The sequence below is a fragment of the Anguilla anguilla genome, chromosome 4 (assembly GCF_013347855.1).
Source record: "Anguilla anguilla isolate fAngAng1 chromosome 4, fAngAng1.pri, whole genome shotgun sequence".
NCBI lineage: Eukaryota > Metazoa > Chordata > Actinopteri > Anguilliformes > Anguillidae > Anguilla > Anguilla anguilla.
The window spans coordinates 16,553,092-16,580,849 of record NC_049204.1 but is presented as its reverse complement, the minus strand read 5'-3'; the positions used below and the strand labels follow the sequence as shown (position 1 = coordinate 16,580,849).

The 27,758-nt window shown below is 47.5% G+C and overlaps 1 protein-coding gene across 3 annotated transcripts in view; it reads right to left on the bottom strand.

Annotated features, from left to right (window-relative positions):
- Nucleotides 1-3,926: 3,926 nt before the first annotated feature.
- gli3 (GLI family zinc finger 3) overlaps nt 3,927-27,758 on the bottom strand; it is a 132,038-nt gene continuing 108,206 nt past the window's right edge. For all 3 annotated transcript variants that reach the window (XM_035416009.1, XM_035416010.1, XM_035416011.1), the window contains 8 exons: nt 27,263-27,482; nt 25,338-25,451; nt 22,598-22,738; nt 11,739-11,888; nt 10,772-10,936; nt 9,716-10,009; nt 7,002-7,362; nt 3,927-6,337 (listed from right to left, as the gene is read on the bottom strand). In XM_035416009.1, coding sequence (XP_035271900.1) covers nt 4,053-6,337; nt 7,002-7,362; nt 9,716-10,009; nt 10,772-10,936; nt 11,739-11,888; nt 22,598-22,738; nt 25,338-25,451; nt 27,263-27,482 — 3,730 coding nt within the window. In that variant the 3' untranslated portion in view covers nt 3,927-4,052. The remainder of the gene's footprint in view (nt 6,338-7,001; nt 7,363-9,715; nt 10,010-10,771; nt 10,937-11,738; nt 11,889-22,597; nt 22,739-25,337; nt 25,452-27,262; nt 27,483-27,758) is intronic.

Here is a 27,758-nt window from a genome sequence, read left to right as displayed (position 1 = left end):
CATTATTTTTTCCAATCATAAGGATGATATTTCACCATTTATGAAATATGTTCTGTCAGCAAATCTGGAATGGAATAAATGTTTGCGTCTACCTCTCCCTCCCAGAGTCAGTATTTGTGTGTTGTACTTTGCTACTACAATGGTCAACCCCACCCTAATGGATTTCAATCTAGAAGATTCTGTGTAGTGATGTAGACCTACTTACTAGTGTTTTTTGACTGTTGTGACAAATATCAAGTTAATGAAAATCTTGTACAAAATTGCATGCAGTGATGAGACGGTGATGCACGTACATACCAGATTCAGTCTCATCCATACCTTGCTTCGATTCCCTCATTAAAAGTGGTGGATTTTAATCAGCCGTCAATCCAAAATGTTATCAATTGATTAATTGTATTTCTTTTGCATGAGTACTTTGGTATCTTTGGTGATACATTTTATTTGATGTATCAATGCAGACACAAACACCTTTGAAAACAAGGGAAAGCAAGAAGAGGAACTCCTGAGGTACAACTTCAAAAAAGTGTTTTATATGTTCATAGCCCTGACATTTTTACCTGGTCAATAGTGTAGTAGTTTATGTATACTTTATATATGTAATTTCCTTAGATGAGCAGCAGAGGGAGACCACTGACTGTAAAAGTGATTTTAGCCTCTGAAATTTATCGATGGAAACTTTCCCAAAAAAGAAGGACAGGGCAGGAGAAAATTAGGTCAAGGATGGTGATTCACATGTCTGTTCAACACAATTCCCTCTGTATTATACGAGCACTGAGACTTCAAATGCCTATCAGCAAAGTAGAAGAGCCATTTCATCCCTAATCAGATTTTAACAGTAGGCCACTAGATAATTGAGTTTCTCAATCACCTAAACAGAATGTTTCTGATGCAATTCACTTCACACAGTTGATCACATTCCAGTAACAGTCTACAGGGAATATCTGTTTGGGCTCTTCTACATCGATAGCAAAGACAACAAAGTTTTTAGTTTTTGTCAGTTACATGTTTCTTACAGGACGGCTCTACGTTGTCTGAGATAAAAAAAGATCTTTGATGCATGTTCTACAGGCAACCCATTCCTATGTGACCCTAAAACATCTTCTGCAGATTTCCACGAAAGGTTGAAAAGAAAACCGATACCTAAACCAGCCTGAAAAATCCACTTGGGAATATCAACCTAAAAGTTACCTTAGCTAACATAAAATGTATTCTTTATGTTTTTTACGGTTATACCCGAGACCACTCAGCATTTTAAAAAAATTAACATCTATTTCCTCCTTTTGAAAAATGAGAAAATTTGGAATTGATATTTGCACCTCTTGAGTTCCCACAGTGTACACACCACTGGGCTGCAAGAGAATGTACACTCACTTACAAGATGGTTTTATTACACCCTAGTGTCCACACGGCGCTACAGATGATCGTAAGCGCTGACTAGAGAAGACATCTCATGCCGATAGCCTGTGTCTACCTAGCTTGCTGTTAGCAGAAAATAATGAAGCTGTAACTTGAGGAAACCTGGCCAACTGTGCTGATGGGACAAGGCCAATTGTGTTTCACACCACTACAATTCTAGTAGCAGACAAGGCCAACATTTGTTTGTGGTGGGCGCCATTTGCCAACTGCGCCTTTTGGACCTGAAAATTCTGCGTTTTCTGCAACGGGCCCCGGAGTAACAGTGAAATGACATATATCTTTAGTTATGGCCGATGGAATATGCTCAAGTTGGCAGGCACTGTAAGAGACCAGTGTCTGCTGTTGCATAACACTGGAGACAAGTGAATCTTGTGTTAATAAAAATTAATAAGCACATCACAGCAGAGGTCAGGTGAGGCAAGAACACATCATCATTTTAGTAAACATTCCATAAAACTCGCAATTAGAAACACAAGTGGCCAATGAGGTTTCAAATTTCCTTTTTTTATTAAAATCATACAAACTTTTGTTGTCAGTTATAAAAGAGCTAAGTGTTGGCTGGCAAACAGTTGCTTTATGCATCCTCTGCTATAGAGCCAATCCTGCCTGGACTAAGACTAGGGCCACAGGAGCCCTGCTATAGAAGTAATTGCTTTTTTGGCCTGTGAGGCCTCTTCATGTTTCAACTAAACCTACAGAAGGATAATGTATTTACAGACTTACAACAAAGGCAAGAAATGTCATAACTTGAAAATCTTGGTTTTTCACAAACAAAAAATTTCTAAAATGAAAAATCTGGTGTATTTTACATGTTTTGCCACTGGAATTCCCCATCAGACAGAACATTTTTAAAAAAATGTATATTATTTTTCGTATTTTATAAATCTTTTTTTTTAATACTTAACCATGGAAGATTGGCAGTGTTCCTTATTTCAAGCGACAGACAGAGATAAGGCACATACCTTATGAACACTTCCTCAAGTCCTCTTCATAGGGGACAATCTTATACCACTTTCAGCATGTTGCTGAAGTTGTCCGACTACAAAAAAAGCCTAAAACTACAATACAAAAACAAACAGTACCTTTCTGTTATGATGAAAAAAAGAAAACATTCAAATCAATATGTAGTGTCCGAAAGCATTTGCCACATTTCACTACCAATACTTGTCTTTGCTTCTTGCAGCAATACCCATCAACAAAAGTCCTGATCACTAGATTGACTCAGTACGCTTCATAATCAAGTCTTTTTGTGTCACTTAAAGTGATGTGAGGGAGGTATTGTATTGTAGTGTAACAGAATCCAAACAGTTTCTAACCAATACCATAAAATATCTGAGTACAACAAGATTTTATATGGCTAAAACTGAAACTATTAGCTGAGCGGATAAACTGCTAAAGAAACAACACAGAAAAATAGCCTGATGTCTAGGCAGTACAATAAATGGACCTTGAACAAAAATCAGTATTGCATTCTCTGTCACTGAAATTTAGTTACGTGTAGCCATACAATAGACCTTTGCATGTGTTCAGGTAGGTCTAAAGTACTGTTAATAAATGTAACTACGGTGACATTGGTGTTCCAGGAGCATATCATAAAAATGACATGTAAAATGTGGCTTTTCAAATGTCTGACTTCTTGTTTCCTGTATAAAATGAATGAATACTACTCAAGGTGCTCACAAATAAATGCAGTCTTTTCAGAACCTGTCAGCACTTACATATAAAATGGTCTCAATTACCCAAGCACAAGAACAGTTATTACTGAAGACGTAAGCAAATTCTAAAACGGCAATGAGGTGACTCATGCACAAACACCGTGTGTGCACACACACACACACACACACACACACACAAAATTTCCACAAAAGTAAAAAATTATATACATGTAAATACATACACAGACAGTGTAAACAGAGCGGTTCAGTCATGCATTAATGGTCTTTTATGAAATCTGTGAATGACTGATATATATATTTTTTTTACCTAGTGGCCTTGGATCATTTTTTTTTACCAATTAGAATGTCAGAAAACCACATCACCTGGGAGACATTGAAAGCCACCAAAACACTGAATTCTACATTTAGGCAAACATTAATAAACAAGTAAAAACAAAAATATCAAAGGTATAAAGCAAAGCAAACAACAAATCAGATAAATATAACCTTGGGGCCAGTTGACTGCAATATATAAACCCGTTTTAACCTGTTGACAAGAAGACTTCTAAGCAGGTATTCAATTTAATTTTACCATCAGTTAATGGTAAATTGGTAGATACATTGCTAAATGGATTAGCCTATGTACTAACAAAGACATTGTTACAACTGATTTTGTTTACCACATGCATTTATACCAACATTTTACATTGAAAACCGGTGACAATACACAGAATACTGTTTCAAACTGACAGGTGGAAAACAGCAGTCTCCCTGTGTCATTATAATAAAACAATACAAAAGAAGCTTTCTCAAAAAATAGCCTAAATTCCAGAAAAGGAATATTTAATAAGTTTGACACATCCCTGCTTCTCAGGGATGAGAAGGGTATAAAATAGATCTGTTTATATATTTTTTTCAGATTTGTAAATTCACGCGTGTCCCTTTTTGTTCGTCCTAGCGTCCGCCCATAGGACAGAATGGCTACTGCATGATGGCGAGAAACTTGCTCTCCTCCGCCAGGCTGGTGAGGAGGGAGCTCATGTCCCCGATGGCCATGTTGTTGAGTCCGGCGGGCACGCTGTGGAATGTCACGGAGGTGCGCGGAGTGGTGAGGCGGGACGAGCTGCGGGAGAGGTTCTGGAAAATTCCGGGGCTCAGGACCCCCGAAGTCAGGCTCCCGTGGTCGTAGCCGTCGTCCAGGATGGCGTCGAAGTCGAGCGCCACGCTGTCCAGGAGGTTGGCCCCGCCGTCCACCGTGCTGGTCACCTGGTCGGCTCCCGGGGAGAGGACGGCCGAGGCGGCGTCCCCTGGTGGCCCGGCGGCCATCATGCTCAGGAGGCACGCGGCGTCCGGGTCGGGGAAGGAGGGCTCCTTCATGTCCTGCGCTTGGAAGCACGCGCCGTGCTCCTCGAACCCTTGCTGGAGGAAGCCCTGGTGCTGCTGCGCCGCGGCGCAGGGGTTGGCCTGGAGGTGGTCGGTCGCTTCCAGCTTCAGGCTGGAGACCTGGCGGGACAGGGACCCGTTCGCGGCGCTCTCGTCCCGGGAGAACTGCTGCTGGCCCGGGGCGCCGCTCCCCAGGTACAGCTGCTGCTTGCCGGAGCTCCTGCAGCTTGTGGGCGGGGTCTGGGCGTGGAGGCGGAGCTCTGAGGTCTGGGGGAGGTCGCCGACCCCGGGGAAGAGCGGGCCGTCGGCGTGCTGGTGAGCCGCGGGACGGTTCTGCTGGAAGCCCGCTTGCGGGGCCGGGCAGCTTGGCCGCGCGTGGGCCACCTGGGGGAAGTCGTGCTGGGGGAAGCCGTTCGCGGGCGGGAGGCCCCCCCGCCGGGGCTCGGGGCAGGCGGCGTAAGAGCTCGCCCTGTAGGGCTGCCGCTGCCCCGCCGGCATCGCCGCAGCGAACCCGTACGGGGCGACCGCCCCCCTGCCGCTCCCCCCCGGGCAGCCGTGCCCGCCGCCGAACGCCGCCGCATGCTGGAAGCCACACTGCTGCGGGGCGTACTGCTCCTGGAAGTCGCCGGACGCTGGCAGGTGCCGCGGCAGCATCTGCTGCAGCGCCAGGTTGCCGTTCGCGCCCAGCGGGCGGCAGGAGGCGCTCTGGTCCGGCGGCGGCGGCGGCCACCTCCCGTACCTCTGCTGCGGCTTCTGGGGCGACCGGTCGGCGCTCCCCGAGCTCACCTCGTTCCACTGGATGGGCATCACGTCTTTGCCGGGCTCCTCCCCGCTCCGGCAGGACTGGCCCGCCGGGTTCCCCGGGGGCAGGTCGAAGTCGGCGGGGTGCCCGGGGGGCCGGGGCCCCGGCGGGGGGTCCGCTGGGGGGCCGCGAGGCCCGCCCTGGCCCTGGGAGCGGAGGTACTGCACCAGGTCGTCGGGCAGCATGTCCTCGTCGCTCAGCAGGCCGCCGCCCTCCTCCTCCACGGCCAGGGCCTCCAGCGCTGCGTTCTCGCTGATGCCGGCCGGGCGGGGCAGGCTCCCGTCGGAGCGCGCGTAGCACTGGGGGCTCAGGCCCCGCCCCTCGGGGTGGAGCAGGGGCAGGGGGTGCACGCTGTTGAGGCTGCTGAAGCGCTGGACGCGGGGGATGCCGAAGGGGTCGGAGGCATGCGGCCGGACGGGGTCGCTGGCCCTCCTCTCCACGTTGGTGGCGGCCTCGTGGGGGAAGAGCCCGCGGCGGCCGTACCCCCTGTACCCGCCGTGGCTCCCGTGGCCGTTGGCGCTGCCGTCGCTGCACCTGCGCGGCGCCACCAGGGGGGGCAGCGCGTGGTGGCCGCCGCCCTCCTGGCAGTCCCCCATCATGGCCATGCGCGTCTTCAGGCTCATCCGCTCCATGTTGGGCAGCGGCGTCGGCGGCGGCCCGCCGGTTGCCGCCGCGTACTTGGCCTTCAGCCGGTAGTGCTGCGCCGGGGTGAGGTTGAGCATGCCCCCCGACCCCCCGCACAGCCCGCCCCCTCCCCACGGAGCCCCGCCCCCCCCGCCGCCGCATTGGCTGGCCTCGCTGGAGCGGCGGGAGGCGTCGGTGGAGATGGGGTCGTACGAGTCGGTGGCGCTGGCGTTGTGGTGCCGCCGGTGATGGGCGGCCTCGGGCTGCGAGGCCTGGCTGGAGCGCCGGCTGGAGAAGCAGGGCGAGATGCCCGACGATCGGCGGCTGCTGCTCAGGTAGGCAGAGCTGACGGTGCTGCCGCCGCTGTCCCGACGCTCCTTCAGCAGGCTCAGCACCGTCAGGTCCGTGCTGGACAGCTGGGACACCCCCCCACAGCTACTGCGGCCTGGGTACGTACCTGAGGAACCGAGCAGAGCCACAGAATACTCACTCACTCCACAAGAGCAAGACCAGCTAGCGCTCACCACAAACCTTCAGTGGAGCTAAATGCATAATAAGCACACGTACAGCCACTATATCAATATTACTCAAATAATACAGGTGCTTATAGACAATACAAAACACATTTTTGTACAATGTAAAGGGTCAGTTGCATTGACACTGGTGGTAAGGGCCTCTATATCCACAGTATTAACCTGAAATCTATTTCTCAGTGCAACTACTCATTACATTACATTACAATCACTCATCAGATGCTCCAGACTGACGAACAGTAAAGGAAAACATCAGTGTAACTCCCAGGAATACAAAAATGTGATATCACCAAGAAAGCACAGAGGCCCATTTATAATCAATAAGCGCAATGAGAACAAACAATTTATACTGTTACAAAAAGTACAACTTGACAGATAATCAATCATTGCACAGCTATACTTATACCATTACCCAAAAGGAAACACAAAAAAAGAGAAAAAGAAAGGACATCTAAAGGGGTTTAGAGGAGCCATGGTACAACCTGAAGAGGCAAGTCTTCAGTCTTCGTTCAGGGTTTTCACATAAAGCTGAAGCCAAAAACAGTATATGCCCGAAGGAAGGCAGGTCAGCGGGGTTAGCGGGGTTACCGTTTCCTATGATGGGAGGCAGCGCGGGGCCTTTGGGGGGCGGCGTGGGGGAGTGGGGGCCCAGCCGGGGCAGCACGCCGTTGACCTGCTTCAGCCGCTCCATCTTGATGTGCTCCATCCAGCGCAGCGGCTGCGCCGGGCCGTGGCGGGCCTGCAGCGCCAGCGTGGCGGAGGTGGCGGTGGACACGGTGGAGTCCATGATGGGCGCCTCCTCCTCGCCCTCGCCCTCGTCCTCCTCCTCCTCCGCGACGCCGCCGCCCCCGCCGCTCACAGCAAGCCGGACTCCACTGCCGGAATAGGCGCCGCTGAGGGGGGACTGGTCACTGCATGTAGACTGACCGCCAGGGCTTGGCTGAGACGCCTGGAGGGAGCGGGGGGGGGGGGGGGGGGGGCAGGGCGACAGTAGCCGTCAAGACGCGTTCTAATACCTAAAGACTAATTAGCTGCTATTGAAGTGCTGCTACCAAATTAAAAGATAGCATCACACGGCGATACTCATGTGGAGTGGCAAAGAGGCCTCATTATCGGAGAACCATTGCTGTTCATAATTTGCGAATGTACTGCACGGAAATAAAACATGAAAAACATAACTACGGAGAAATGGCTTGAAATGGAGAAAACTGACTAATATCCACAAATGGGTAAACGTACAGTACAGGCACAATCTGGCCATGGTGGAAATACGGAGAATATATAGTCAAGAGTCACGGATTGACTACGTTTCAAAAGATCAATGATGCTTGACGATGAATGCTCAAACTATTTCAGCAGCCATGTCAACAAAACTAAATATATATTAAATCTTCCATTTTAAAGCAGCCATTTTTTACACAGCCCCTCTGTTGTGAACAGTCACAGAAGCCTGAGTAAAACAGCCCCCCACGCTATGAATACTGAGAATGTCAAACTCAATAATGGCCATCACAGAAGAGAGCAGACAACATTGTTCATGCTATTTTCTAAACAGTGGAGGGCAGACAATGACTTATTTTCACACACCTTGTTTACTATAATGTAATATTAAACTTGACTGTCAGTGAAAGGGGTAGCTTTCAAGAACTGTGAAAGAGTGCCTCATTTTGCATGTTCTTAATACATCATGCTCTCAGCCTAATTCTTAAAAATGCATGTTTTTGACTCATACTTTACTAACATCACTTAAAATATAGCATGCCAGCCACCATGCAACTTTTTAAAAACGTAACATGATCTAACACTTACAAATGTGCATGGACAAGAAAATTCTATTGCTATTTGTGGTGTAAAAAAAAAAAAAGAAAACAACAAAAGAGTTTAAATTAAAATTCCATATTACAGCTCAGGACATGTGATGCACATGACTGACAGAAATAAACAAAAACCATGAAATGCCTATGAATAAAAAGTACGGAAATACACTCTTCTCACCTGATTACCCACTGTCCTTAGGAAGAGAGGGCAAGGAATGCACAATGCATCGACAGAAAAAATGTTCAGTTATTACAGAGGAAGAGTCCAGGCCAAACAGAACTGCAGAGTCTCATTTACCCTCTTTCACGACACAGAAGTTTATACTAATGACAGCCCAGACTTGGAGACCATTTCTGGGTTTTGAATGACAGGTCACACAGAGCGTGTGTGGGAATTAACTCAAATTTAGTTTTAACCAGGGCTTCTGTCAGAAATCCGATCCATCCGCATATACTTTTTGTGTATATACTTTTTGTGTATATACTTTACTATAACGCATTCTCTAATTTTATATATAAGAGAAAGAGAGAAGGGCGAAAAAAAGGAAGAGAGAGAATGTGGAGTATGTGGACCATTGCTGGTAATGAGGCAGCTGCAGCTTAGCAGGTGGATAAAAAATACTTAGCAGTAGGTCAGAAGTTAGAAGTTATTTATTGTGGGGAAAACTATTTTAGCCACGTAAGCAGGTTTATACAGTGGTATCCATGTGAAAAATAGCACGCTGAAGTATACTTAAAATATACAATTTTATACATTAATGCACAAAGTATAATTAGGGTGCATATAATTATAGTATAATTAAAGTATAATTAAAGTATACTTACTTTCTTCACATGGGTAATGCTGCAGTTGCTAAAACGGGAAACTGCATTTTTTTACACAGAAAAAAAGCCAAAATGCAAGAAAACCCCCCCACTGCATTCTATAAACACATTCCAAGGTCTTTTTTTAAGATTTACAACGAGCGATGACCCAGACTTGAACCACAACAAAATAATTACTCCTGCTTCTTTGAGCCAATCACCCTTCAATGTCTGAGTGAAAAAACATTTGTGTTTTTTATTGATCATAATATTTACACAGCCGTTGGCAGCATTGCGAGATTCAAAGAGAAAGTGCTTATTTTTAATGAAAAATCAAAAATGAGATGTCACGTTCTAGCTAGCTTGCTCAACATTAATAAATTAAAACACAAATTGCTCCCAGGTTTTTAAAATATTATTAGCCTGTGTGGAAAATATTTGTTTTGATCAAAACCCCAAAACATTATTTGTAGTATATTTAACCCTGCTTCTGTTACAAGTGTTATGAAAAAATTATGAACGACAAACTGTACATTTATTGTGTTCTTGTGGCGAATTATGGTAAAATAGTTTCAGAATTCAAGTGAATTAGTGTAAAACACATATTTTGAAATGTCCTGCATTCCAAAGATGCAACATTCTATGGACTAGCATAGAGGAGGGTTCAGGAAAGGGTCTTACCATGGGCTTCTCCGTCTTGATGGACTTGACCTGCAGACATTCGTCCTGCTTTGAGGTAGCGTGGTTATAGTCCCTTTGGTCGGCGAACCCGCCCAGCGGCAGCTGTCCTGGGGACCGGCTGGGGCCGTTGCTGCCGGGGTCCCGGGGCTGGGGAGGGGGGCGGGGATGCGTGTCCCCGCGCTGCTTCTTGGTGACGTGGGCCTCGGGCCCGTGCACGGTCTTGACGTGCTTGCGCAGGGAGCTGGGGTCCGTGTAGCGCTTTGTGCAGCCCGGGATCTTGCAGATGTACGGTTTCTGTGGGGGGAGGGGCGGGGGGAGGTGAATGGAACGGTTAACAGCTAGGTTTCTTTTTAACCTCCTTTCTGTTCCACCCGCGAAAACAGCAGAAATGGGCTCTGAGGTAGTTAGGCCAGGAGTGGCTGTATGACAGGCAGAGTAGTGGAGGACAGATCATGTGTGTGGCGGGATAACGGCAAGGGGTGTCCGTCCCGCTGCTGATCAGAATGCCCAGCTAAGCTAAACAACTGATCAGCAGAGGATGGGATTTGTGGGCGCTTTCGGTGTTAGGAGTTGTTATTCTCCGTGTGTATCTTTCAGGAGTGGGTGTGTTTTGAATGTTCAGAAAAACGGCAGCTTTGTGCTTGTCTGTGTTTGTGCGCGTTTGCGTTTGAGTATGTAGGAGCATGCATATCTGAGTGTATCTGTACCTCACAGGAGTTCAAGTCGCTTGAAGGATTTACTATTTGTCTGTATGAGTGTGTAGGAACATGCATATCCGTGTGTCTGGGTTGGAGAGTGCATCTCTGATGCTGGGAGAAGTTAAGCTTCGCGCCTGTGAGAGTGCACGTGCACGTGTGTTTCGGGGCATATCTATACCTCGTTGGTGTGCGTGCGGTTCTGGTGTGTCAGTACCTCGTTTGAGTGTGTGTGGTTCTGGTGAGTATCTGTACCTCGTTGGAGTGCGTGCGGTTCTGGTGTCAGTACCTCATTGGAGTGTGTGCGGTTCTGGTGCGTATCTGTACCTCGTTGGAGTGCGTGCGGTTCTGGTGTCAGTACCTCATTGGAGTGTGTGCGGTTCTGATGCTTGGCGCGGTCTGAGGCGTTGGAGAAGGCCTTGTTGCAGCCCTCGTGCTCGCAGACGTAGGGCTTCTCTCCGGTGTGGGAGCGCAGGTGGGTCTTCAGGTTCTCCAGCCGCGAGTATGCCTTGGCACAGCCCTCAAACTGCAGAGAGGACAGAGCACAGGCTAGCCATGGGTACTCTGTGAGGTTTCAGTGATTTCATTATTATTAGCATACAGCTTTGTTCTTTAGTATATGGTGGCTTGAATGTCTTACATTTCAAACTACAAATTATCCATTTACACAGCTTGAAATTTAAGGAGGAAATTTAGTCTCCTTGCACAAAAAACACAGGTATCATGTATCAATATACCGTAAACAGCCAGATTTCATTGTTCAGATTTGGGTTATGCCCTTACCCAAGGACATAAAGGCAGTGGCAATGCCACACCAGGGATCTGACCCTGCAATCCAATTCTTTAATCATTTCAAGCAGCAGTGTAGCGTCAATACTTATCTCTTGTCTCACATTAAGTTCATGGTTGGACATTATGTATGCAGAAGGTTGACTGCTCCATGTTTCTTTTGAAGAAGTCCAGGTGAGACCGAACCTTATGTTTCCTTGCAATTCATTGCTCATGTATGAAGGCAGCATAATAAAAGCACAGCTCATTCAGCAGAGATCCCAATGTGTGATCTGATTCCATTATGTGTTCACCTTCCAGCATTAGCCCTGCTCTAGAACACACACCCATTCGCCGGTACTAAGGTGCACAGGTAGAGTTAAGGTTCTGAAGCATTGTAGCCATATACTTTGAGCAGGCTAACACAAAGCATCTTAAAACCATAACAGAAAGCTAGCCGGCATGTCCGGTGTAGACATAGGACGGGAGAAGCCGGCAGCTGGTTAAAAACAAGTGCTGTGATTAAGCTCAGCCAATCGGCACGGAGAACGGCTGCTCACCGTGCACTTGTGCGGCTTCTCCCCGGTGTGCCTCCGCATGTGAACCACCAGCATGTACTGCGCCTTGAAGGGCTTCTGCTCCCGAGAGCACTCCTCCCAGCGGCACACAAACTCCTTCTTCTCTCCGTGGATGTGGTCGTTATTGATGTGCTGGAAACGGGAGGGGGACGAACACGGAAACACGGTTAGCGGGGAGGCTAATCAAATGCAACACGAGAAATGAGCAAAACGACAGATCTGTTACAGTCAAGTTAGCACATAAGTACAAGAATGCTACTTCTGCTAAACCTGTTGCTGGGATTGTTGCGTTTGGGGGCACGGCTGGAGTCAATTCCATTCAATTTTGACAATTCTCGAAATGAAGTATAATATATGTCCATAATGTTCTCAGTGGATTACTCAATACAGGAACTGAATAAACTGATTGAAATGAAATGGACGCGAGTGCTGGTAGATGTGGGTGTGGTTGTTGTTAACGGGACACCGGGGCTGAACATGGTTACACAAGACACAGTCAGTGAAGAGCTGCAGGCCCTAAGGGAAGGGTCCAAATAAAAATGGTCACAGACCTGTGGATTACTTTCTACAAACCCCACCCAGTATCACTGTATCACAATATAGTATTACCAAAACTTTCATCAGTATAAATACATGTTGTGCGTAAATAAGACTGTGCCCATGGAACTGTTGGGACTATGAACCCAGCATGCAATGACATTTATCCAGTGCAAAGGCAATCAAGATGCAATTCCGTTAAAGTGCCACTAGAGGGCCTGTGGAAACAGTAACCACCGAGGCGCTAATTGTGATCTGTTTGCAAAGCGTGTGTGACGGAGATCTCAGGGACGGTTTCACCAGCCAGCGGAGTCGGGTGGACTGTTCAGCTTGACTTGATAAGTATGATTTATGAGCGTGTAAACCATGTTTTTATTTCCTCTCAGAACAGAAATAAAAAGTGACACCAGTCATCAGAGTGAATTGTCACAGTGCTCGATTCCTGCCCTTAAGGGATGCTCAGCTGCCGACAAATCCACACAACTTTTAAAGAAGTACAGTTAGACCGGATAATGGCATCCCTCACAGAAACAGAGAGGCTGAGGTGTGGTTTTGCTTCAATTTGTGGGGGAAACTCGGGACAGTTCTAGTTTAAAATGAATAAAAAAAGGGCTTTAAGACTTAGGAACGAAATCCATCTGTCATAACAAAGACATCTCTGTTTGGTTTCCACAAGAACAGCTAGGAAATTTGGCTGGGTTCTCTGCAGCAATTAGAACGAAACTTTGCCACTTCTCTAACTCTTCAAGAGAGGGGCGAGACCAAACAGGTCCAGTGACAGAGAAAAAAAAGAGGCCCTTAATGTTTCTCTCTTTCTTTCCACCCTCATTCCTTTTCTTTCTCTCTTTCATTAAGGCTATCCCTGGACTCCAAATATGGGAGAATAAAGCAAGAGCCAGATTTAGCGGGATTTGAAATAAAACCCTGTCACTTCCCATCACAATCGGGCTCCTGCCCCTCTGTGACAAGCGTTGACAGTTGTGCTGCCGCGGCAACTTCCAGTCAGAGGCTTTAAGGGGAACCGGGAGGAGGGGGGAGAGGGTGGGGGGCTGGGGTGAGTCAAGGGTGCATGGGGAGGGGTGAGTGGGGTGCGGAGGTTGAATGGGGGGAGGGGGAGGAATCAAAAGTTCAGTCAAAGCATCTCAAATGCCAGGGCTTTACAACTCCACCAAAGCATTATATCTGAGGACTGGGGACCTATTCTTCTCTCTCTCTCTCTCTCTCTCTCACACACACACACACACAGACAGACACAGGCTCTCTCTCACAAACACACACACACACACGCACACGCACGCACGCACGCGCGCACGCACACACGCACGCACACACACACACACATACGCACACACACACACACACACACGCATCACTCGCTATGAGCTAAAGCACTGACCAGCAAAGGGGTTAATGGCTCACACTGCTGGCTAGGGAGGGGTGGTTAAAAAAAAAAAACCTACAGACACAGAATCCTCTAGGGATCAAGTCAACATCTGGCCCTCTTACAAAGAAAATACTGTACAGCCCTCAGAAGTGCTTTTCCGAGAGCAATTTAAACAGAGAGACAGACACAATATCCTGAAGAGAGGAACCTGTATTATTACATTCCTGAACAGGGGGAGGGAGGGATCTGCCTTAGGGAAAATGGGAGAGAGAGGGAGGGTGGGAGGGAGAATCTTTTGGAATGCTGAAGAGAGGGGAACTCTCATCCCCAGTTCCTTTTTTTCGCGCCACGAAGGCCGGCAAACGTCGGCGTCCCCGATCGTTGTCACCTTCAGGAAGCGCAACTTAAAAAGAACATTTTCTGCCAGCTGTACGGGGCTGACACTTCCCTGGCCTCGGGCTGTCAAGTCCGGTTCTGGGTCACAAAAAACAATTTGGGGAGGGCCCCAACTCATCATTCTCAGAGGTACACGCTGCCAGACATGCCAAAGCGTTATTGCCTCACATCCTGAATGAACACATCACGCGCTAGCGGTTCTCGATCAGCTGAGAGGAGACGTACTGTAAAATGAAGTTTGATACGGGGTCTTCATGCAGCGACGGAAATCCTTCGCCATGTCTCAGATTGTGAGGTCTTTCCCTAGACATACAGTATGCGCTGACTCTCAGGGACTGATCCACTGAGACCCCAACCTTGTAGCTTTCGTAAAAAACAAAATGGTCATCAGGTTTCCTATACTTCATATCGACTTCCACGGGGAAAAAAAACACACTTTGTGAACAGTGTTAACTATGAAAACCGTAATTAAACCAATGGCAGTCATTTGCCTACACAAACTCTGAATGGACCGAACGGAGCTGACCCCTTCCGACCGGCTTCGACCTCAAGGCAGCCAAATGGCCAGGTATTGAGGGATTCGGCTTTGATGTGCAGAGGCCGACGGAAAAGTGCTCATGGCTTTCCTGGGGACTGGCTGAACAAAACAAAAGGAGTGCTGTCTTTCCAGGGAACCTTGACCCCCCCCCCCCCCCCCTCCCCCAACCCCCAGAACCAATCGAGGGGCCTGACCAGGGGTGACATGCACCTAAAATAACTGAGGGGGAACAAAGAACACAGGCTGCAAAATTTAGCCACAAATTTTACGAGATATGTAAAGTTATAATTCACTGACTGATCACCTCATTTGGTTATGCTGGTCACAGGTAAGCCAGCTAACTTTAGGCTGTAGAGGTCTGTCTAAAACTGTCTGCTAACATTAGCCATCCAGAAAACACCTAAACAATTACAGTAGCTAGCTAGCTGGCTGATTGTCTATCTAGCTAATATAATGACAAGGAAATTAAGATATACTTTATTCATACAAAGCAGGAATCAAAGTGAATTGTAGATCATTTTAAATCATATTTTCACATGATATGATAAAAATAAACATGAAGCGAAGAAGTGTTACATTACATGTCTTCAGCTGTAACTTGTTCATTCACTAGCAGTTGGATTTGTAAATGTCAGGTGAGAATTAAAGATGAGTAAGAAAGGAAGGAACTATTAGGGAAAAGGAGGATTGATACAGAATCATCTTAAAAAAAAGAATTTCTTAGGTATATGTATATCTTCTGAAAAACCAAAATTTCAGGTCTGGCCAAATCTAAGGGCAAGTGGCCCCTTGGTTTGAATGGGCATGTGGTTTGAATTAGGCTGGGCCTAACAGACCTGCATCCCAGTTAGAGTGGAACTTCATTATCTTTGGAACGGTCCTGACCCTTGGCATTCCCTGAGCCCCCCTGGGGACAGAGCAGTCATGCTGTTCCTCTCACCCCATTTGGGGGGGTGGGGGGGGGGTTCCCCCGTCTCCCTTCACAACGCGGAAAAACCCCGCACTTATTCCTCCGTTTTTCCGGAGAGGGAATCCCTGCGCCATCCTGTCAGTCTGCTGAGCCGCGCTCGATATCCGGGGCGGGGAGCGATCGGATCGTACCTGCTCGTCGCCGGCTCGGCCCGCGCGTATTACTCACGGCGCGACGGGCGTGATGCATGGGCCCCCGCCGCCCCGCCACGGGCCTCCGCGGCATCTAACGCCGCGATCTAACGGCAATTTTTTACCGAATCAATAATTGCCATGCTGAGCGGACGACGAGCCTTTTTTCTCGGGGAAATCGACAAACGCGGGCTGATAGCGGACCCGGCGGCGGTTATTCATCTTGGCCCCGCCCGGCTTATCGGACGGGAACTGTAAAAACGCCGGCGAGATGGATTTAGGAGCAGGGAGACCGGGTTCGACGGGCCCCTCGCAGAGCGGATCTGACACGCGCGCTAACGCTGACAGACACTGAAACGCGCTTCAGATACACACATGGATCCCTAAACTGCCACATGCACACTGAGGTACTGTGAGGCCTGTGGAAGCAAACATTCAGACACAATACACACACACACGCACACAGAAATACAATAACTTTCAGAAATGGACAGATAACATGCGACACAGAAAATGAAACATGCATAAAATACGCACACACACAGGCACATACCTACACATACACTTGCATTCACACACGTACTGTATACACACACACACACGTACGCACGCACACGCAAGCACACACACACACACACACACACACACACAGAAACACATACACACGTGCTTTTATATCCCAGCAAATTCATTTCATTACTAGGCTCTTTTCCATGCGTATTCCCATTATGATTTATTTATATCCCCTTCTTATCAAAAGTTTCTTCCAAACACCCCCGTCTACATTAGAATGCAGACATGCATAAAAAGGGGCCTGTTTACAAGGCAATTTCACAAAGCAGGGGGACCCGCACCACCGTTTAGCTTTATCAAGTACAGACTAATAAATCATACGCTCTTTTGTGATGTCAATCGCTGAAGCGCTTTGTACAAGAAAGGGAAAAAAAGTGGTGAGCTTGTGGAGGGGAGAGAGAGAGAAAAAGAGAGAGTGTGTGTGTGTGAGAGTGTGTGTGAGAGAGAGAGAGAGAGAGAGGAGGGGGCGTAGGGTGGCGGGGGGCTGGAATTGGCATGTGTAATTCAGTGAAGCCTTTTCATCTGGGAGTAAGATACTCCAGACAGATAACGTGCCTAATCCTCCTCCTGATCAAAAAAAATCTGCATTTTACCAATTAAAGCCCCCCGCCAGAAGCAAGAGAGGGGGCCGCTTTCAGACTTCGCCCGAGTTTATCTCCCCGCAACACAAGGGAGGGGAACAGCCCCGGCTTTCTTTCATTTTCGGGGGGCGCGCACTTTATCTGCCTCCAAGAACGGGGGCATCGCCGCGGCGCCGGGAACCGGCTGTGCGGGAACGGTGGAGGGACGCGGCAGCGTCGGCTACCCACGGGACGCCCCCAACCCCCTCCGGCCCCCCCAGGCCCCCCCCCCCCTCTACCTGCCAAACATTCAGCACGGCAACAGCCCCCCGCCCCCATCGATACGAAGGCCTGCCTCCTCACTTGCAGAAAAAAATTAAAACATTAAACAAACAGCAAAAAATGATTAAACAAACACCCCCTCTCTTCTTCTTCTTCTTCTCTTGGACTCCCTTTAAAGGGGTGGGAAAGAAGGAGGAAAAGAATTTGCCAAAAGGTGCCATACCGGGGGGGAAAAAGAAACGGTCCGAGCAAAATAAAGTAATTGCGTGGAAAAAAAAATATAAAGCGAAATTGACACCTGCCTTGCATTTGCCGACTGGGGAGGAAAGATAAGCGAGTTAAATTGTGGAGATATGATGTTTATCTTATCGCTCAGACCAAAACCGTTTAAACACGCACAATAAAGGAATATTGCCGTTTATCATGGTGAGGCTGCATTTCAGACTGTAAAAGCATATTTCAAGAGCACTGCAAGATTGCTTTTGTACAAGGGGGGGGGGGGGGTCGAGTGCAATGATGGTGGCAGTGGGTTGAATCATATAATTAGGCTCTCAAAAAATTCCTGCCACGTTTATTAATTTCTAGATTTAAAAACTAAATTCAACAGAATACACTTCCTTTGAAAACTATTTGCAGTATTTATATTAAAGATAGTATATACTGTAACATAAAGTAATGGTATCTATTTAATTTAATTCTGCGATGAAGATTTGATGAGAAAGGAATTCTGCAGGACAGGGCCTAAACCATACATTCCCTGCAATTTAGTAATAAAATCTGGGCAGATAATAACTTACTCTGGAAGTAAACTTTTATGTAATGAAACGTGCTACTGTAAAATTGAAAAGCTTAAATCATCAATCTTAGGAGTAGCTGTTAATTTTAAATACTATTTCAAAAGTCAAGTTTAAATAAATGAGGAGGGGGTGGCCCATTGTTTAAACGTTTAATATATGGAAATTTCCCACATCGAATATCTTTGAGAAGCACTGTGGTCCCAGTGCAGTGCTTATCCTATTACTGAGGACTGCAGAGATAAGACCATTTTCAGTTCAGATCCGGCAAATTAGAGAGGAGGGGCTCAGTAGGCGAATATTTTTATTAGCATGTCAACCCTATCAGCGCGAGCATAAAAAATGAAAAATAAATCACAATGACAAAAAAGAAAACAATTCTGATCTCTGAGGGAGGGCGAAAAAAAAAAAGGAAGCATTCAGGAATTCCGTCGCGCCCAACCATTTTCTCTTTTCCCCCCCGATCGCTTTGCTACCTGAGGAAAGGGGAGCGGGGGGGAGTGCGGGAAGAGACGCCCACCTGGAGCTGAGGAAGCGGCGCTGACGACAGACCCCCCCCCCCCACTCCGACCCCCGCCCGTCCAGGCTCCGGCGGCGCGGGCAGACACTCGGAGCGCCAGGGCGCCGGAAACAAGGGCAAGAAGTTGTCAAGATTTTCAACCTTTCAGCAGAGCCCTTCAACTGCGGGCGGCAGCCTATTCCGCGGCGAGGATATCAATTATAGATAGGGGTTACTGCGGCTGGCTGTGGATAGCAATGTCAGACGGCAGATAGACAGCCATGGAGAGCCGGGAATCTTTCTATCAGATGCGTGGGGATGGGCGGGGGGGTGGGGGGTGGGGGGCGTCGGGATGTGTGCAGTTAAAAGGGAGGGCTTGGGGGACAGCTGTATATATTACCACCAGCTCCAGCTTTCATGTTTCTGGTGCTGGAGTAAGGATGGGGATCTTCTCTCATTCTCACACCAAAATTGTCACAAAGCATTTCCGGGCCAATCAGAAACCAGCATGGTCCGTATGCAAAGGGAGGTGGGGAAGTATAGGGCATTTTCATTGGCTGTATCAAGTTGGAGGGGCTAGTGAGGTCATTTAGGCAATATTTATGCTGTTAAGTCTGTGATTAAATTGACGCCAAAGGTAGTTTGTGCATTGTTTGTATGTGTGTGTATGTGTCAGTAGGGTTGTGGTGATGTGACAATTACCGCAATACCGCGGTCATGTGATGCCTACCGCATGGTAGTTCTATTTGGACCGTTGTTATGCAGAAACTCTGGTTGGTAGTTCTATTTGCACCGTTGTTAAGCAAAAACCTCTGGTCGTTAGTTCTATGAAAACAATGATTCTATCAAGAAAAAACAGTTCCTTCTTATTTTATACCATACAATTAGTTTATACCATGTATACCATACATTTTTGTCATTACATTATTTAATAAAACTGCATGAAACCATATGTAATTCAAATTCATCTCCCTAGCACTGTCTTGCTTTTTAAATGGTATGGTCGCGCAGTGTAGACATCTTTCTAAGACCCTCTGAAACGGGTTTTGAATGCCAGCTAGCTTAATGACAGGTTCGTCGTCACTTGTCACCTAGCCAATATTAAAATTCTTGGTTTTAGGTCAGAATGGTCTCACGGCATGCTTGTTATCCCGGCTAGCTAGCTAGCTAACTATTGAATTGTAAACAGCGGTTACTATAAACGCAATTGTTCACAGACATACGGAAGAAAATGCGTCCCGTAGCCATGAGTTAAATACGGAACGCCTATTCCATTGTCCAAATAAGGGACGATTCCGATTTGCGTGATGGTTGGCAATCATAAATAAAGCTAGCAACAGTACTAGAAATGTGATTCAACATTGCCATCAATTGTGAAATTGGACATTGAAAAGGGGAGAAATAAGTTGTTGCGAGGTTAAAAAAAAAAAAAAAAACTGGACTGGAAGGAAAAAAAACTTGGACTGGAAGAAAAAAAACCTGGACTGGAAGAAAAAAAACTGGACTGGAAGAAAAAAAAACTGGACTGGAAGAAAAAAAAACCTGTACTGGAAGAAAAAAAACTGGACTGGAAGAAAGAAAAAAACTGGACTGGAAGAAAAATAAACTGGACTGGAAAAAAAAAAAAACTGGACTGGAAGAAAAAAAATACGGAGCCCCCTAAGGGTCATGGTGGGGATTTTTAAAATATATTTTTTTAGCTACTTTAGCGTTCCCTTGCAATGCTTTTGCATGGTCTCACAGCATGCTTGTTATCCTGGCTAGCTAGCTAGCTAACTATTGAATTGTATTCAAAACAGCGGTTACTACAAACGGAATCGTTCACAAAGATACGGATGAAAATGCATCCCGTAGCCGTGAGTTAAATACGGAACGCCTATTCTACTGTCCAAATAAGGGACGGTTCCGTATTTTGTGGGATGGTTGGCATCCCTAAATGAAGCCAGTAACTAGAACCGTGATTCAACGTTGCCATCTATTGCGAAATTGGACATTGAAAAGGGGAGGGGACGTAACAACAATTCAAAATCGAAAGAATAATGTTGCTGTTTTAACTGATTTAGAATGCTGGATTTTGTAGCGCATTGATTTTAGAACTGTTAAAAGGCAGAAGTGCCCTTTTATGGGGGAGGTAGTTTTCCCCCACTTTTCTGGAATACCATTGGTTCAAAACACATCAATCAAAGTGTAGATTGTAGAATGGGCATTTCCCTGGAGAATGAGCACACAAACATGCTTGTCTGGCTCCTAACAACGGATGAATTGTCCCTGATGTGCGCCAAGCCCTATGTGTCGGTGCATGCGAAGATATTCAGGGAGCACCAAGTAAAACAATAATTAGGGTAGTATTTAGGAACCAAAAGAACTGCTACTTGGGAAATAATGGATGGTCAGTGATGAGTATCCATCATGGACTCAGGCTCCCTCTGTTCCCGGGGGATATTAGATTTATTTCTGCGGTCAGATCTAATCCTTTCAGAAAAGCAACAGAAAGGCCCAGTGACTGAACCCAGAACTGACCCCATCCCTGACCTCTTCCATTTTTTCCTCCTCCATTTTTTTCAAATGGCCTCTTTTTTTGCTCCGTTTGAATGAAATATCGCCATCGAACAGCGCGTTGCAATTTGCTGCCTGTGACTGGGTCAATTTCGATTTAGTCCAGGCCTGAGTCTGCCGGTCTGTTGGTGCAACGCTGTCAACGGCACTGTTTCCTCAGCTGAATGCGTGACTGCTGCACTACTGAAATTTTCTGACGAGTGCTCAATCCAGTCTAGTCAAGAATCCAAAAAAAAAAAAATTCTAAATCCAATTGGCTCATACTGTGTCACAGACCTTGTGACAGACATTCATGATGAGAAGCTAATGGAGGTGAGAGAACTGTCCTCATTCACAAAATAATGAACGATCTAGTTAATAAAGTTTTTCATTTAATTAATTTAGCAGTTTCTTTGACAGGGACAATGCACATTAATAACATTTCAGTAAATGTGCCAGAGTTAGCCAGGGAGGCTTATTTTAATTCATAGTCCTTTATCTACACTAAGTAGTAACAGTACATACAATAGCACATTGTGTTATCTTTTTTCTTTATTTCCTCTGCTTCTGAGTTAATATCATTCTTGATTTAGGCTACAAACATTGTACAATGTATTTTGTACTTAATATGAAACTAGGTTTATTTTTTCTTTGTTAAAGGTTTACATAATTGCTTATTCTTACTAAAAGGCTGTTAGTGAACCTCATATTCCTGACGGGATGAGAGGAATCCATCTCTATTCACAGGACTTCCACTGACAAGTGACAGAGAGCAACAAAAGGAGGCTTACGGTCCGATTTTTTAGGGCCCAGAACAGGCTAAATCAATTACCTTCTAGTGTTTCACATGGTATTCGCAATAGGACATGTTCTTCAGGCCAAGAGCCCATTAAACAAATCCCTGAAACCAATCTAGGATTCAGTGACCACATTACGGAACAGGTTCACAGATCCAGATGGGTGTCGAATAATCCCCGTCGAGTTTGCGAAAACACTGCAAACGGCGGGAGACGCGGCGGGTGGATGCCCCCAAAGAGGATGCGCCTCCCCACTGCTAGAGGGGGCGCGAATGGCATGGAGACCGATTGTCCTTCCCCTTCCGCTCACATGCGTAGCTTGGGGTAACCTGACGCTGGGGGGAGTGCCGGGGGGGCAAAGGTCATGGCCCCTCCCCTTTTTACGTGAGAGCACAGGTCAGACACCTGGGGCTTCGCCATGGAGGGGGCGACCCGGAGGACCCCCCAAGGTCACCGCTGATCCTGAATAGCATTACGGCAGGAGAGATTTACACAAAGAATGCAGAATTCCAGCAGAGACCGTGAACTGCATGTTAGCCATGTAAGTAAGCCCTTAACAGGCATCCGGGATTGCTCCTATGAGTCAATATGCAAGTAGGGCCCTGAGGTAAGAAGCGTGTGACGGTCTTCAGTTATGTAAAGATGACTCAACATCTTTAGCTGTGAGCTACTGTTGATAAACTGTTTGCGAGTGTACAAAGGTCCCAAGTCCAAGTAACCCCTCAAGCTCTCCCTACTTAACACATGCCAGCGTGTGAACGCAAGTCATTTCCCTCCTGCGCGCTTCCCAAATGGTTTTGGGGTGAAATTGATCGTCGTACACTGGGAATTGTGGGTAAACTCACGTGCACCAGTTGCTCCTGCGTGTCAAACTCCCTGCAGCAGCCCTCCCAGTGGCAGTTGGTCTCGTACACAACCTCCGGCTCCTGCTTGCTCTCGTCCTTGTCTCCCTCCTCCTTCACCAGCGTCATGCCCTCGGGCTGGTCCTGTTGGAGCACAGATGCGTTATGGCACAGCTGCAGCACAGTGACGGCACAGCAGAGCACAGGCGTCTTGGCCCCGGTGGCCTGACCCCTGCCGATTGACCCCTGATGATGAACGTACCAATCACATAAGTGAATAGAGTCTGTGGTGCATGTTCCTGTGTAGGTACAGCTATGGCACAGTAATATAAACTTAGTTAGAGATTCAGAGATGGAAAATAAAACCAGCAAAGGAGAGAAAGAAGTAACAGAATTAAGGAAGGAATGAGGAGGAAACCCATAAGGGGCTCCTTGTTGGTAAAGGGTGACTGGAGATGACCCACTGCAATTTTAGTTGACACAGCAATAGGGCTACAATGCTATGAGAACAGGATTATAATGCTATGGGCTACAGAAAGAGGGAGTGAGGACTGAGCGAGTAAGTGGTAGGATGAAAAAGCATGAAAAACATCTGAACAGTATGAGATGCACAGACCGCACAGGATGGAGGCAAGATTAGAATGTGTGGCAGAATTATTCATCGGAACAGGGAAAAAAAAAAACAGCATCATTGTCCCAGTTTATGTTTTTAATTAGGCTAATCTGAGGTTTTCAGCAGAGCCATACGCCTGGCATTTCGCCAGGGCCTATCAAAATACCGGCGGTCGCGCTCGGAGGCCCATGCGCGTCTCTGCGGGAGAACGATGGCGCGTAAATTCCGATCCGACGAGGGAGCGCGAGCGGGCCGCTCGAGCGGAGCCGCGGACGTTAAGATTTCACAGATCTTCTGCGGGAGCGTCGGAGCTTAGCCGCGGGCCGGGAGAGGAAATGTAGCGCTCAAACCCCCCCGGCTCGCGCTAAAACCTGATATACGCCTCGGTGCGGGTCGAGCATTTGAAGAATCTCTCCCCCCCCCCCTCCCCTTTTCCATCTGAAGGTTGCTCCATTATCCCAGACATATTTCACTGTCAACTTAAAATGTTTAAGGGGGGGGCTGGGACGGGACGGAGCGGGGAGCTTGGCGCCCCTCTGCACCGGGCAGCTGTGATTAATAAAGATCCTCTTAGTGTTCCGTGGGACGGGGGGTGAGAGGGCGGGGCAGCGCTGAGGGGTCTAGAGGGATGGGAGAGAGGAGCTGGCTTACAGCTCCCCTGTGCTCAGAGTGGAGGAGGAATGGGGGGGGGGGGGGTGCAGTGCTATGCTCATGGGCCTTAAACTAAGCGCTTGCGCTAGTGCACACACTGTCAGAAATAAAAACACACGTGCAGAGGTGCAAGCTGTAATGTACAAACACACACACGCACACACGCACACACACACGCACGCACGCACACACACGCAAATGCACAGGCACACACACATGCACACACACGTGCGCGCAAATGCACATGCGCACACACACATACACATACACAAAAGCATGCACACACACGCAGGCATGCATGCACACACACACATATGCACAGAAGCATGCACACACACACATGCATGCACACACATACGCATGCACACACACATACACACATACACTCACACACACATACACATGCACACAAACACACACATGCACACATACATGCACACACACATGCACGCACGCACGCACACACACACAAACACATATGCACACACACACAAATAGGCACACGCACAGGCACACACACACACACACGCACGCACGCATACACTCACACACACACAAACACACATGCACACAAGCACACACACACACAAATACGCACACGCACACACACACACACGCACACACACACACACACGCTGCCCTGTGCGTGACAGCTGGCGCTCTTGCAGGAAGCCCTGGGCCCGTCCCTGCTCAAAGTAAGATGTTCTCGTCTCATCCAGCACATTTGTTTCACATTAGCCTGGCACGGCACGCTGCTTTAGAGGTCGTGAAAAGCATGACTACAAGGCATTTCAGCACGGGGGGGGGGGGAACAGAGAAGGGCAGAGAGAGGGAGAATCCATTCACAAGGATACAGGCAGTCAGATCGTCTTCCAGAGCACACAGACGCTCTCGTACGGTACAGCGGAAAGACAGCCACGCACTCAGACGCAGGCCTTCGTTAAACCTGCAGCCTCATATCTCCTGTATTTTTCCATTCAGCCCGGCGTCTGATTAAAAGGAAAACTACTTCCTTTGACTGCCCCTGTGACCAATGAGACTCATCTCTACTGAAGCTGCAGCCACAACAAGCAGCGGAATATAACAGCTAAATAAATAAAGCTTTAAATTATGTCAACTGATTGGTCCCAAAGCTCTGTGTGGGCATGCATGTGTGTGTGTGTGAGCTCCCTAGTGCATATCAGAAGTAAATGACAGAATGGATGAGTTGGTGTTTAGAGAGTGATGGGCATGGGAACAGAGAAAATGACAGTGTGTGTGTGTGAGAGAGAGAAAGAGAGAAAGAAAGCATTGAGAGATAATCTCCTTTAAAATGCAAATAAATGTACTTGCTTATCAGCTATTTAGCGCAGTTTTGCTTGCCTACATTTGACGTGATACCCATTTATACCACCGAGTGTTTGCTGAAGTGTTCCAAGCACACACACACCTGAGGTCCTCTGATAACAGGCGTACCCCCTCGACCCCCCCCCCCCTCACCTGCACGCTCACCGCCCCTGGGCTGGGCAGCTCCTCGTCCGGCTTCATCTTGGAGCGCTTGTGGTGCATGGGGTCCCCGGTGCTGCTGACCGCCGACTCGCTGGTGGGTTTGCTCTGCGCGGACGCAAGAACGACACCGCGACGTTTCAAATTCACAGCGCGCGCTTTTGGAACATTTTCACAGCCCCGTCAGAGCGCCGTTCCAACAACAACACGGCTCAATCAGAATCCCGATTATATTCACTGACGGTAATCGACTAGACTTGCTTGTCAGAATATCTCAAGGCTCCATGTATTGAACGCAAGTAAACACTACTTAGTTCCATCCCTTGTCAGGTCTGTTGAAAAGATCTCTGGAAGTTTCTGGTCTTTTGCGAAAAACAATGGTTTACTGGTACTACGCACGGGAAATACAAACGTTCAGGAACCTATAGGACAAACATTAGCTAGTTTTGATGATGAAAGCTTGTCAGCCGCAATTTTTCTCGTTTATTGATGCAGTTTAAAGCTTAGCCTTAAGGAACTTAGCCTTATATATTTGTTGTGCTAGACAGCTAAGGTGTCTGTTAACATGTTTAAAACTACCTGTAGGCTAATATCTTGCATGACAATTCGGTGAGTTAGCTCAGACGTGACCACCAAAACAGCACAAATGGTGGGGTCCCACAAATGATCGCGATGACACAGAATCTGCAACACAACGGCTCTCTTTCCTCTTTGCTTCGGGATGCCCGGACCATGAGTCTGGCCTGGAACCCTCTCTCTTGGAGGGATGTTCCTCATTCCCAGCCAAGGTCTCCGGGAGAGTGGGGGGAAAAAAACACCGTGGGAGGATTTGGACAGAAAAGAAAAAATGTGGAAAAGGCGGGATTCCTTGGCCCCGTGGCGTACTCTCCCTGCCAGCCAACAGCCACACTGTACAGCATCTCTCTCTCCTTTTCCAGAATGTTCACTCGCAACCAGAACATTTTCCATTCAGTGACACAGGAACTCATCCAATGTGAGCCTCTGCCTGGCTTGGTGGAAAACCAAGTATTTTTCACTGTATATTTTGCATGTGGAAAGGGATAATTATAACAAAGGCAACATAGCTGATGTGGTTGGTTTCGCACGCCTCCTTGGGCTAGCAATGTTTGGTATTTTCTGGGTATGTCAGTATGAGAGATGGCCAGGGGTTCCATTTATTGCCTTTAATTGTTCTTTTACACTCCGGAAAGTGATAAATGCCAAGCATTTCACTTCCATTAAACTGAACCCCGCTGTCTATAATATCAGCCGTTCAAAATGGATGTTATTTTCAAGGCAGTGGACAGCGCAGCGTAATGGTTTGGGAAGAAGGATTGGTGCGCGAAAGCTCGGTTTCACGTATGAAATCTTTCTTGAGCCGCTTCAAAATATATATATTTTTTAAATACCAAAAAAAATAGGGGTGGGAGGAGGGGCCTGTTACCATAGAGATGCTTAGATACTGGGGAAAAAGAGAGAGAGGGAAACAAAAAAAAATAAAACAAATAATTTTATGCTTTCCTTATACTTCAACCACTACGTGCCATGAGAAATGGAGAGAGGGGAAATGCACTTAAATTCATCCATTGTGGAGGATATTCCAGTACACCCGCATTTCCTCATTCTAATGATTAATGGTGTCAGCGTTGGGATTTTTTTTTTTTTTTTTTTTTTTTTTTTGCTAACAAGCCCCTTGCTGTCCCTTTGGAATACTATTTTAAAGAACCATGCTGGCTGAAGACATGATGCAATGGAGCACCGCATAAGAAAAACTCCCAGGAGGTGAAGCTGCTAAGGTGGGCTGACTGTGACGAGATTATGTTTTATGTTTAATTTCCTTGTTTATGTCATCATCGTGCGAGCGATCAGCCATTACGCGCGGTAATGAATGGCGCCGGCGTTCGCGCGCCATCTCTCACCTGCGAGGAGTCCGTGGGGGCGGCGCTCCGCTCCGAAGACCCGAGGCCGGGCGGCGCCATGCCCGGTATCGGCCGCTGGGTGGCGAACGCGGGCGCCGGGTGGATGAGGGGCGGGCTGTGCCCGAACGCCGATCCCACCATCCCGGGCTGCCGGCCAATGAGCTGCTGGTGCATCTGCAGCGCCACGGGCGTCGGGGGGTAGGCGAAACTGAGCGCTGGGCTGGAGGCGGGAGAGGGTTGGCGGTAAGGAGAAAGAGTGGAGAAAGGGATAAGAGACGGCAAGAAAGAGGAAGATACATATTCCAGGTTGATAACGTGCTCGCCGATGCCCTTCAATAACTGAACACACAGTAGTGTGGTGGCATGCTCATGTTAATAGGTATGCGTGGATAAATGCATTTGTGCTAGTTTAGAGGGATGTGTACAACGGCATCCTTATTGCGCATTCTTTAGCTTTTCGCTACGCCTCGTTAGTTTCATATGATAAATAACACCG